General features: G+C 38.7%; 1 protein-coding gene across 3 annotated transcripts in view; it reads left to right on the top strand.

Moving 5' to 3' along the window:
- Positions 1 to 13,470, top strand: part of SLC44A1 (solute carrier family 44 member 1) — an 82,264-nt gene that overhangs the window by 24,324 nt on the left and 44,470 nt on the right. For all 3 annotated transcript variants that reach the window (XM_071581459.1, XM_071581460.1, XM_071581458.1), the window contains exon 4: positions 2,996 to 3,132. In XM_071581459.1, the coding sequence (XP_071437560.1) occupies positions 2,996 to 3,132 (137 nt within the window). The remainder of the gene's footprint in view (positions 1 to 2,995; positions 3,133 to 13,470) is intronic.

The raw sequence follows: 13,470 nt of genomic DNA, 5'->3' as shown, positions 1-13,470 counted from the left end.
CAGGGTCATGTCCAATTTTTCATGCAGCAGTACCCCCAAGTCCTTCTCTACAAAGAGAAGGTGCATAGAGATGCATAGAGATGCATATGTTTTAAATCTACTGTACTGATTTTCATGAAAATGCATCTAGATGCATATGTTTTAGTCTACTGTACTGAATTTCACATAGCAAACATACTTTCATTTGCAGTGTTTTGAAGCATCTCTGACAGTATGATTACCTAGGGAGAAACAAAACCTGTTCTGTAGTGACACAGTGTGAAACTTTCAGCTGCAAAATCACTTATTTTCTGTAAGTAAGCTTTATAAAGAAAAATAAAATGAATCTTTTCTTCTGTGGTGCTGGTGCCTAGCATTTTGATTCTTATTTTAGCTGGTAGAAATTAAAAAAACCCAACTTACTTCAGTCTTCCTAGACTACACATTGAAGCCACAGATTGGATAGCTTGGAATTTGCTATGCAACTTCCTTACTTCTGTCAGAACTGCTTCTGAACAATGCAATGCAGCATTTAAATGACATGTGTCTGTTTAAGGGTTTTTGACATTTGTGTCACCCCTGCACATGACACTACCCTTGTGTTGTATTTCCAAACTTCAAAGCTTAAGTTAAATTTTTAGTGTTTATTTTACAAAATATTTTGGCAATTAAAGTTATAGCTTGGCCCTTGAATCCAAATCACTCTATAAGTAGGCTGAGTTCTACCTTGTTAATGGAGACATTCCTCATTTGGTTTCCACAGGTAATATGTGTTAAGGGACATTCAGAGAACCTCTGTCCAGGAACTGGAGTGCAGCCCTATAAATCCTGAAATACAGGGATCTCCTACTAGGCTGAGGGATGTGGGTGGATGGACACATATGGGACACTGACACAGCTGGTTACACAAACTAGTGTTGACAAGGTGCTGCCTTCAACAGCAGGACTCACAGAAGCACAGGCAGCCATGTCCTCTCCTCCTCATGGGCTGATGGAGACAGAAGGTCACTAGTGCAGGAACACACATGATGCTTTCCAGCTTCACAAGCTCACATACATTTCTGGATCCCTCGAGTTACCAGCACAGCACCTCTGCTCACCAGGCACATTTACCTCTCATCTGCCTCTTGAATTTCCCATACTCGGCAGCTGGTCCAGCTTGGTGCTAACTATCAAACACTCACACACTCAATCCACAGGCACCCTGCACTCACAGTTTGGTCAAATACCAGTGCAGACCCTCTGCCTGAAGCCAGAGCCTCCTACATGCCATCTGGTACAGCTTGCAGTTTGCTGGTGAGTTACACCAGGAGTTGGACTCAGTGATCCTCATGGGTCCCTTCTGACTCAGGATTTTCTGTGGTTCTATAACATGCATACACGTGCTTTGGGGAAGGTACAGGTGCTCAGACTCTGTCAACAGCCAGCAATAATTTTCATAATCCACACATCCTTACCAGTTAGTGTGACTGACTAGGTTTGTTCCCAACATAACCTTCCTTGCCACATCAATCAGGTTGGACTCTCCACATTTTTGTTTGTAGCTCCTTTGACAAATACTCTTGAAATGAGCAGACACTCTCCTTCCACATGCCTTTACAGGATGGAATAGCAACTGCAGGAACTTGCTGTCATGAAGTGGAAGCTATGACAGGAGTGTTCAGTTAAGACAACTATCGAATGTCTTGGTATGAATGCCAGAGTATTTTCTTTGAAATCAAGGAAAACTGTGGTTTGTTGCTTATACGAAGTTACTTTGTGTCTGTGGAACAGAATTTTCATGTTTGCATTTGCTTCTCAGAATTCAATGATCTGTGGAGTCCGGAGATGTGTACAGTGTATTAAGAACCAGAAATATTAGTGGATGATTTTCACTGAGGTATGAGCAAGGAAAGGGAATGTTTTCAGAATACAGGTAATCTATTCCTACATTACACTTAATTAGGTGACATGGGTTTGATGGACTTTCAGGAAGTAAGACTATGCTACATACCAATCATTCTTGTATGCTGACACTGAGTAATAGAACAGTAGACAGCAATTAGTGTACAGACTGAAGTTGTTCTTACAGGACCTAATTGCTTTCCATGAGTGGAAGGGGTTTTACTGATTACAGAGTGAGTTCACATCCTGAGGACTGCAGGATGTTGTTTTTTATGATGATATTAGATAATATGTAGAGAGTATATCAGTGTATAGTATATCATCAGAATTGTAGGAATTTGAAAGACTTCTTCAATTGCCAAGAGAAAATCATTCTGCATCTCTAACATACCATCAATGGGTAATTTCATACAGATAGTGTTTGTGACGAAATGTGTGTAGCCAGAAGATGTTAGCCAAGAATCTATAAATATGTACTTCATACATTGGGTTTTTAAATGACAGTGACTCATTGTGGAAAGTTAGCAAAGAGAATCTCTTTCAAATACTGCACTTGAACAGTAGATGGTTCTACTTGAAATATCTGAACCATTTTTATTTCAAAGTAAATGCTGAAGTAACCTGTTCAGTCATATGATGTGGAAAATCAATATAAACTAAAAACCTATTCTCTGATTACCGGTGTTATGTGTATTCATTAAAATAGCCATGGATTTTGTCCTTTTTGAAGCATAAGAGTAACTTTATAGGGTTTGTTGGGTCTTTTTGAAAAAATTTGGAAATCTTAAAGTCAAGTTTAACATTGGAGAGAAGATTTGTGAATGTTTGGACTCGTATTTGTGAAGAGGCATGGTAGTCTGCTTTTAGGAATAGCCCCATTTAAATGGGATTGAATCAGGTAAAGTTAAATATCCTTTCTGTGTGATCCAGAGGCATATAAATATCCATATACTTGTGGTGCATATGTTGAGTACATATATTCTTTTGATCCATACAGTTACAGTTATATCAAATTTCCATAGTTTCTGGGTAGACTGAAACATTCAGTCTTGACTGAATCCCATAGTCTGAAATTTTGTTCAGTGTAATTGTTAATTAAAATAGAAGTAATTTACCTTTTTTCCTTCCCTAGGTATGTATTCTTCTTGGATCCATGCAACATAGATCTAGTACATCAGAAGATCAAGTCTATTGCCTTGTGTGTATCAGCTTGCCCAAGGAAAGAACTAAAAACTCTGGCTGATATTCAGAAATTTGCAGAAACTAATGGTATGGAAAAAGAAATGTTTGCTTTTGTTCATATACCAGATATTTTCATAGGTTTAAAAAACACTCATCATTAGCTGAGGTTAAAATCAAATATGTATAAAGAAATATGAATAGAAATAATGTCCTCTTTTCATTAAGCTAAAAAGTTACTAAATCTTATATTATACTACTGTTCAATCATGTCTTGGGGCAGTTTTAAAAGCTTGTTGTTAAAACAGGAATAAAAAGTGTGACGACTGTTTGAGGGGATGTCTGACTATAGCATAATGGTCTCAGCTCCTAAGAAAATATGCTGACATTGCTACTTCAACAGTAGTGCTGTTGAAATGTCCTCTCGTTCATGGGGTTAGTATTTATATGTATGCTATATAATGGCACATTTGTGGCATAGAGAATGGCTGTGTGTGGGAAAATATTCCTGCTTCTTTTCAGTGCTACGGTGTTGGTTCGTGTTTTTTTGGGTTTGGTTCGTTGGTTTTCTTTAAAAAAGAAGAGTAAAGGAAATGAACTGTATTAACAAATGAGGTATTATACCTCATCTTCCCTAAGAGCGGTAAGTTTTTCAGTAGTAGTAATACTGACATTACTAGCTCAGTTCCTATTCTAGCAGTCTATGGAATAAAATGCATATGAAAGAAAGTAAAGATAAAAACTTAATTTGAGGAAGTTTCAGGGGGTTTCATCTCTTTAAGTGGGAATATTCTATTCTAAACTTGCCTTCTTATCTTTTAAAATGCTGCAGTAAAATTTCTTTGCAAGGTACTTGACTAAAGATGAGGCAGTGTGGTTGACCCAGTTCAAGGCAGTGAAACTGCTTGATTACTTTCCATGGAAGAAACAGAAATGTTTATTTCTGTTCTAATACAGAAGTACTTCTTGTTTGAAAGCAGAGTGAGTTGAAATGGCCCAAGGACACTGTTAGTACCCTTGGGTCTCCCATTGCACTGTGCCCACACACCTGGGTGTCTGAAACCTGAACTATCACGTGGCATTATGACTTTCATGGAGCTGCACAAACAGCTGTACCAGCACAGTGTGGCTAGTCAGTGGGAGCTTTCTCATATGATCTGTGCAACATTGTCAATTACAAGGGAAACTACTGAATATCTACAATTGTTCTTTATTCCTTGCCTAAGCATCCTGTTTTTTTCTTTTAGTTATTGCAGGCCAGTTACTTGTAAGTATGAAGTCAAGGTCATTTGTAGTGGAGCTTAAGTAATGAAGTGCAGCCATGTTTTATCACCAATATTGCTTCTGTGTTTATAAATCAAGCCTCTTCTTAATTGTGCCTGAAATATGTTTATTATAACCCTCTTTTAAAGTACTCTTCCCCAAACCTGCTATGCTATGTCTTGTCCTTTTGAGTCTTTCTTCTAATTGTCTTTCTCTTAGTGCTTCAGACTGTAAAACCTAAAAATATTTTTCTTTTATTTTATTTTGTATGACAGGCAATATTTTGAGTTTCCAGAATGTTGGTCAAAAGTATGCAACCTGATGTTAGACCAGAACAAAATCATTGAGTTCAATTCCTAATTTTCATTATAAGATGTTTGGCATATCAAAACCAGACATTACACTAAACTGATCTCTCCTTTTATAGATGAACTGGTATCACACTGTTCCGAGAAATACTGTCATCTTCATGGTTATATTTCTGCTTAAATGTTCGCCAACCTGTGCAGGTTCCAAAAGGGATGGTTTGTAGAAAATTAACAGTTTAATTACTGATTATCTTAACTGTTGCATATATATAGTAGAAGATCAAGTGTGATTCAGTCTTGTTGTTGAGCAAGAACAGTGAATTAGTATTAAAACTCTAGTACTCAGTAAGTAGAGTATTTTTTCTAAGGTCCGCTTTGTAACTATGATGGCAGATTTAAATTAATTAATACGAGGATTATGTTTAGCTATCTGTTTTAAGTGACTGTTAACTCCACTGCAAAAATGAAAATAATGAAATCTGAGGACCTTGAACATGACTGCACAGAGCTTAATTGCAATTTCTGTGTTTGTGATGATATATAGTTAGAACATAGAGTTCAGCTGTCAAGTTCTGAAGAATGAGGACAAGCTGTGTTTGGTCTTGTGGTAATCAGTGGTGAATTTTCTCAGGCTCACAACTTCTAACATTCAAAAGGAAAACTATTGTAATGATTTTAATATGTAGATAAAGGTGCAGTCAACTCCTAATTTTGCTCTGCTGAGCCTTTCTAAAAGCTTTTAACTCTTCCTGCATCCTGAAGGTAGGAATTGTGCTAGAGGTAGAATCCATGTAGTTTATTACATGTACTTTTGTAGAGTTGCCCATTTTCACCTGGTTCATATGCCATCCCCCTGAAATCACATTACTTGTCCATGAAACTCTTTCATAAAATACTGCTTAAGAACCCTTCCACAACCCCAAAAAATCATCTGTTGTGCCTCAGGACATCATGAGGTGGTGTGATAAGTTCAAATAAATGTTGGGGTTTTTTTTAATCTAAACATCTTTATCAAGAGATGTAACATAGTTAAAAGTACTGCAACATCTTTGTATTTACTAAGGATTTTATCAGAACCACATATGGTCTTGCATCTAACTTAGCATTTATGGTGATCTTTGCTGAAGTAAGACAGAGACTTAGTTGCCTCTACACAGGAGGAATACCACTTCCAATCCCAAATGTTCAGAACATTTATGGCAGAGCTGTTATTGTGCAGCATGAGTTCTATTTTTCTGTAAGCAAGATTATAAATAAGCATTTAGGGCAGGGAAAATGCATGGTTGAGGCATGAAGTTCATTTTATGACAAAGCAGCCTTTAAGCTTTCTGAGTCAGCAATGATGCACTTGCTCTTCTGCTCTAATTTGAGAAAAGCAGCTGATTTTGTGAATAACAGCACCGTTTCAGGGCCATAACCTCACTCTCCCCCTACCCTACTTGCTGTCTCAGTCAAGTCCTGCATTTGCAGTACCTTCCCATCTGAGAAGAAATACATCTCTTACAAAGTCAGGTCGATTTTAAGAACAAGAAAGTGTGTGCCTTTAATCTGTTCAGAATAATTGACACTCAGAACACTGGAACCAACTGGGACCTTTTACAAGAGGAGCAAAAAGGGAAAGGAAAAGCTGGCCTGTGAAAATGTGCAAGTTGTAAATTACAGGAGTGCTCCTTAAACTAACACAGAAAGGTGCAATATTATCTCAAAAATGTTCTGATACTGTTCTCAAACAGCTATGCTGATGCTTGGGTTTATAGAGCTATGGACTGGATGCAGCTGAGAATGTAGTATGTTGTGAACTGAGTGCTGCTGCTCTTCCCAGAATTTTCTCACCCGGCAGAACACCTCAGGCAGGAAGTACTTGTGACTCTGTGTTTCTGTTGGTCTTGGCACTTAAAAAATGATGTATTTTGAGGAATGTGACTGAAAACTGGGTTTTTTTCAGAAACCTTATTGATGCTTCCAAACTTAATGCCCATGAAATATTACAGTGGTGTTTTCAAGGACTTGCCAAAGCATTTTGGAATATTCTTGAAGATATAATTCATCTATATCTGTGCCAAATGAATAATGAAATTTCATTATTAAAAAGAAATACTAGACAGGTGGCCATATTTCTGTTGTGTTTAATTCAGTGATAACTATACTGTCCATTCAATGTATTCCTATCTATTGTGTAAATATCTGGATGCACACTTAGGACTCTAAAATGAAATTTCTGGTTCACAGCCTATTAGCAGGCATCTCTCTTGTCAGAACTCTGTGGCCTAGACCAGGCTAGTTGTGATATGGGTAGACTTAGAGGCAGAGGTAAAGCTACATTAAGTTTGCTACAGAGACTGACCTGAAAGAAGTCAATAAAGAAATCAGTCTGGTTAAGTCGGAGCAGGTAATCTCTCTGTACTGGGAGAAGGAAGCACAAGGAAAACAAAAAATATTTTCCTTTAGCCTGAAGATTGTGACATCTTCATGAGCAGTAGACGAAATGCAGTTCCTGTTGGTACTTGCATTAGAAATAGATGTTACAGTGGTTGCTGCCAGCTTCTGAAATTTTTCATCTGCTCTTGTTCTCCCTGCCTTTGTTTTCAGTGAAAGTATTCTATATAAAACCTTATCCTTTGCATGTGACTTTTCTGAAGCCTCTTGCACCATGTTAGTTACATGCATCTTATAGTTAAAGTGATTCTGTACTGGCAGGTCTTTGGGAATCTGGGTATGTTAATTTTGAATGTCGTTTTTTTTCTTGCCTTGACTAAAAGTACATTTTGTGATAGTCATCCACTGTTACTTTACCTGTTTACTAGACCTGTCTGGCAGGGTTGCCTTGTGTTGGAAATGGGTCCTCTAGATAGAATGAAATAGTTTCCTCAATACAGAGTGACTGCATGTGTGGTCTTCCAGTAATACTGTGTTGCATTGTTGATTATACTGATAAACCATTCAGAAAGGAGGATAAACAGTGAGGCAATAAATTTTGCTGTAACCACTGAATTATTTAGAATTACATGGGAAAAAACTGCAATAAATTGCAGTAGAATAAAGTTAAGTCAAAAGCAATTCCCCCAAAATGAAGGGGTGGAAAACAGCCATTGTTATGTATATTGTGTTTTAATGTAAAATGGCTATTGGTACTTGGGAAAGAGATTGTGAAGCTACAGAGGATGACAGGAGGATTAGATGGAGGCACAGCATTATCCAAAAGTGTAGTGTTTATTAATTGTGAAAAGGGACCGTGTTTTGTTTAAAATTTTGTTCTGATGGTATTGTGAAAGACTGTGTTCTGGTCCTTCCATCATAAATTTTTTTAAACTTATACAAAAACATACACATTTGTATATTGTCAGTATGTGTACACATAAAGAGAAGGAAAACAAGGATTATCATAATAAAAGACCAGTGATTCTTCTGCCTGGAGAAGAGAAAACTATCAGGAAGAATAAGGTCATTAAAAGCAGGAATAGCTTAAAGGTGGTTTAAAAATTGTTATTCCTTGATTTTATACCATGAGTAATGTGGAACTAGAGGTCAAAAATGAAATCACTAAGCATAAAAGAGCCAGATTTTTCTCCACGCTAGTTATGGTTGATTTACAAAACTTACTACCTTGAGGATATTTTAATTACAAAAAGGTAAATTCTACTAAAGAATAGTACTGTTTGGATATTTAATAGAAGGTTAGTACTCAGGAATAACCATGACCTCTTTGGGTGCAGAGCTAAAAAACAGAGTAGGAGAAACATCCCCTACTTGACTAGGTGGATTTTTAAATTGATTCCAGACTAGCTGGTTTTATTTAGCACTGGAAAAAAGTACAAGTGGAGCAATGTGTAAACTAATATTTGTTTTCACATTTCTGTATGGTTAATACAAATGGGGAAAAGTGAAGAGTATTATCTTGCTTTTTAGTTAAAACTGAAAACACATATATGTAAATTCTGAATCTGGCTTTTTGTTCACATACTGTTAATTGTAACTGTGGTTAGCTATCACAGTTTTTCTCTTTGTAGTCTTCAAGTCTAGAGACATTAGAAGATCTGACTAGTGGGAGTTTGTGCTGGATCTTTCCTGGAACATTCTTGCAGACACTGGAAAATACTTTTCCTTCAGTCCCAGATCTATTTATGAAAGCAAGCTGTTATTTCTCCTGCCCTTTGATGCTTGTTGTTTTAAAGAAGTAATGATAGTATATCTCTCTGCAATAAGTATAGATATATAAAAACCTTACTTTCCTTCCCTTAAAACACATACTATGTTTCTGTAAGGCACCAGTGGATAGATACAGAGAGTGAAGTTTGCTTTCTTTACTAAGAACAACTTTGTCATATTAATCTGAGAAGTTCTGACTACTACCAACTGGTCTGTCCTATGCCTTTTTGCTCCTCTCAAGGCATCACTATTTTAGTAGGCTTTGCTGGGGCCCAGAAATCATGTTTGGGTGTTAAGGTTCAGCTTTATCCTTATTTGGTCTTAGGCTCTACTCCTGTACTCTTTGTGAAAGGCATAGCTGCAACATTTAGCTATGTTTGTGCAGCCCTCTGGTTCTGTTACTTTACTGCTGCTTTAGACCGTATTCAAGTCTATGGTTAAGATGTGGAGTTCCTGTTTTCTTGTTCATTTCCAGCTCTGATGCTAATCTGTGCATAACTAAATGCTACTTCATTCCTAAATGAAACATCTAATATGATCAAATATGTCTGCTCCTGGAATGTTTTTGCTGTTCTAAAGGCACATAGTTTAATAGGGAATTTATATGGGCCTAAACTTTGTGTGCTTAGTTCTTGTGTTCTGAGTAGAATTACTTCCTGTAGCTGTAGACAGGTTATAATTACTACAGTCAGACATAGCAGTCTAAGCATGAAGAAAGTCTGGTCAACATTAGTGTCGTTCCTTTCATGATGATCTGAACTTTTTTCCATTTGGCAGGAGTTCATAAAGACAGGGTCATGTTGTTACTTGTCACAGGCACACTTTTTCTGAGGTCATGCAGTATTGCTCTCTGTTACTGACAGACTTCCACTAACTCTGTGGAAGTAGTGTTTGGCATCCTACCAGTTCAGTGGTTTTTGGTTGTGAAATTTGCAGCAGCCAGACAGATGAGACCATATCTTAAGCTCCCACTTTTCTGTGCTAGTCCATAATATAGTAAAACAATATCCAATTACTGGTAGTGTACCAAATTGTCTATTGTCTCATTGCATGAAGTCTTGAAGGGATAATGTTGTTCAGATTAACAATTTATAGGTGATAGAGTTTGACAGACAGATTTGAGGCAAGATCTGTGGTGAGAAAAGTAGAAAAGTGTTAAGAATTTTATCCTTGTGAGAGTCTGTGAGCCTTCCTGAATACCAGTGAACTCCTCTGTCAGTATCAGTATCATACTTTACCCTATATTGCACAGGTTCATCAAATATAATCATCTCTGAGTCATGTATTCACAATTGTTAGATAAGTTTTAATTGGTGACACTTAGTCATGGAACACCCAGAACTCTAGAAGACTTAGGACTAGGCTCAAAGTCAGAGGTGAGGAGTCATGATTCAAACAGTCTCACTCCTGATAACATTTCTGCACATTTCTGTGTCTGTGATTACTTGGGGTTTGATTTCTGTGTTAGAAGATTTAAGTTAATGGTGGATTAATAGGGTGTTACTTGCTAAGGAGAGAACGCTTAAAATGGAATAAGATACTATATTTTTTATCTATAATCTCTGCTTCGTCATGTGTTCTTTTAGAAGTCAGGTATCAGTCATCATAGAATCATAAAATACCCTGAGATGAAAGGACAAACAAAGATTGTCAAGTCCAATTCGTGGCCCTGCACAAGACACTCCAAGAACTACAGCTTGTGCCTGAGACCATTGTACAAACACTTCTTAAACTGTCAGGCTTGGTGCTGTGACCGCTTCCCTGGGGAACCTATTCCAATGTCCAACCACCCTCTGGGTGAAGAACCTTTTCCTAATATCCAACCTAAACCTCCTCTGACACAACTTCAGGCCTTTCCCTTGTGTCCTGTCACTGGTCACCAGACACAAGAGATTACTGCTCGCCCCTCCACTTCCCCTCATGACGAAGCTGTAGACAGCGATGAAGTTTCCTTTCAGTCTCCTTTTCTCTAGACTGACAAGTCAATTGACTTCTCATATGGCTTCCTCTCTAGACCCTTGACTATCTTTGTTGCCCTCCTTTGGATACTCTCTAATAGCTGAATATCTTTCTTACACTGCAGTGCCCAAACCTGCACACAGCATTCAAGGTGAGGCCCCCCCACTGCAGAGCAGAGTAGGACAATCCCCTCCCTTGACCAGCTGGAGATACTCTGCCTGATGCCCTCCAGAACACGATTGGCTCTCCTGGCTGCCAGGGCACTGCTGACTCTTATTTAATTTGCCATCAGAGAGGACCCCCAGGACCCTTTCCTTAACACTGCTTTCCATCAGCTCATTCCCCAGTCTGTATGAACATCCAGGGTTGCCCCATCCAAGGTGCAGAATCCAGCACTTGCCATTGTTAAACATCAAACAGCAACTTGTGATTGCTCAGTCCTTTAATTCATCAGTCTCTTTGCAGGGCCTCTCTGCCATTGAAGGAGTCAACAGCTCGTTCTAATTTCCTATCATCAACAAACTTACCATGTCTTTGAGTCCTGAAGGAAAATTCTTTATGAAGATGTTGAAGAGAACTGGGCCAAGGATGGTACCCCACTAGTGAGAGGCCACCAGTCTGATGTTAACCCATTCACTATTACCCCCTGTCCTCAGCCCATGAACCAATGGCTCACCCACCACATAGTGTATTTTTCAGCTGGAGGCTGGACATTTTGTCCAGAAGGATTGTATGAGAGACAGTATTGAAGATTTTACTGAAATCCAAAAAGATTACATCAACTAGGTTTCCTGGATCAGGTAGGTGGGTTACCTTGTCATAAAAGGAAATTAATTTTGACATGCAGGACTTTCCTGTCATGAAGCTGTGCTGTCTGTGACCAATAAATGCATTGTCTTTTGGGTGCTTTTCAATAACTCCCAGAATAATCTTCTCCATAATTTTACCATGCTCTGAAGTGAGACTGACAGGTAAGTAGTTTAGAGAGTCATCTTTCTTGCTCTTCTTGAAAATCTGGGACAATGTTAGCCAGCTTTCAGTTGACTGGGTCCCCCCAAAATCCCCTAGACTGTTCAAAATCATCAAGAAAGGCCTCAAAATGACATCAGCTAGCTCTTTGATTCTTGAATGAATCCCATCATGAAGCCCTGTAGACTTACAGGAATCCAGCTGAGGGAGCAGATCCCACATAACTTGTTATCATTGTGGGAGTTTATCATTCTGCTAGCTATTGTTGTCTAGCTCTGCACACTGAGACCTTCTTAGCCCATCATCAGTGTTGAAGACAGAAGCAAAAAAAGTATTAAATGTGTCACATATATCATGTCATGTGGGCACAATGCATACATAGTGTTGGTCAGACTCAGAATGGTGAGACCATGACTCTGTGTAGGAGATCATGTAAGTTACTTTATCAAAACTGTGATTTTCTTGTTTCTTGAACTGTGCTTTGCTATGTGCCTGTGAAAAGGAGTTTATGGAGCTGCTTGGAGCCATGCCTGAATTAAACAGAACATACTCCTAAACACCTATGTAGTCACAATAGTTCTCCTCCAGGTATTGAAGCTATCCTAGCTATCTCCACATAGTTCTTTATTTTTCTGCTTGAGTCCTTGACTGTAGACTTCAATCCTTGGGTTACTGTAGACTACAGGCCCTACTTTGAATGGCTTGTGACCTGTGTGCAGATCAGGGTCTGGTTTACATTTGTGCCCCAGAGAGTCTTCAGATACACATTTGTGCAAAGAGTCTCTTTCCCTCTCCATAGCAAATCTTACTAATTCTTCCTCCTGCCTGAACTGCAAGAAGCAGAATGCTAGCCTGGGCATGCATAGATCAGCTCTGTCCCATAGTCTTGTTTAGGTGTTGGTGCCTTTGCATAGGATACTTAAACACATACAGCACATACCACTTCCTATAGAACTCCTTGTTCTTGTCACAGAGTCATTGATGCCTAGAATAAAACATAGAATCACTTAGGTTGGAAAAGACCCTTAAAATCATCGAGTCCAACAGTAAACTCAGCACTGTCAACCTGCCATTAAAATTTGTACCTAAGCTGCACGACTACACGTCTTTTAAATACCTCCATGGATAGTGGCTCAAATACTTCCCTGGGCAGCCTGTTCCAATGCTTGACAACCCTTTTGGTGAAGAAATTTCTTCTAATACCCAAAATCTAAACTTCCCCTGGCACAACTTGACGCCATTTCCTCTTGTATTGTCGATTGTTAGTTGGCAAAAGAGACCAACCCCCATCTGACTAAAATCTCTTTTCAGGTAGTTGTAGAGAGGTACAAGATTTTCCCCGAGTCTCCTTTTCTCCAGGTTAAACAACCCCACTTCCCTAAGCAGCTCTTCATAATACTTGTGCTCCAAACCCTTCACCAGCTCCACTACTCCTCTCTGGACATGCTCCAGCAACTCAATGTCTTTCTTGCAGTAAAGGGGACAGAGCTGGACACAGCGCTAAAGATGTGGCCTCACTATTGCCAAGTACAGGGTGACAATCACTGCCCTGGTCCTCCTGGCCACACTATTGCTGATACAGATGAGGATGCCATTTGCCTTCTTGGCCACCTGTGCACCCTGCTGGCCCATCTTCAGCCAGCTGACAACCTAACTTAGGTTTTGGCCTATATTCAAAGCAAAATAAATGTGAATATCTGCAATCTTCTTTTTCCTTCTTTTTTTAAGATAATCTTATGACACTCTCTACTGCTGCCCCTCTGCCAGGTTATGGAGTTGTTAG

This window comes from Pithys albifrons, chromosome Z (genome assembly GCF_047495875.1).
Source record: "Pithys albifrons albifrons isolate INPA30051 chromosome Z, PitAlb_v1, whole genome shotgun sequence".
Lineage (NCBI taxonomy): Eukaryota > Metazoa > Chordata > Aves > Passeriformes > Thamnophilidae > Pithys > Pithys albifrons.
This window is presented reverse-complemented; position numbering and strand designations above follow the sequence as displayed.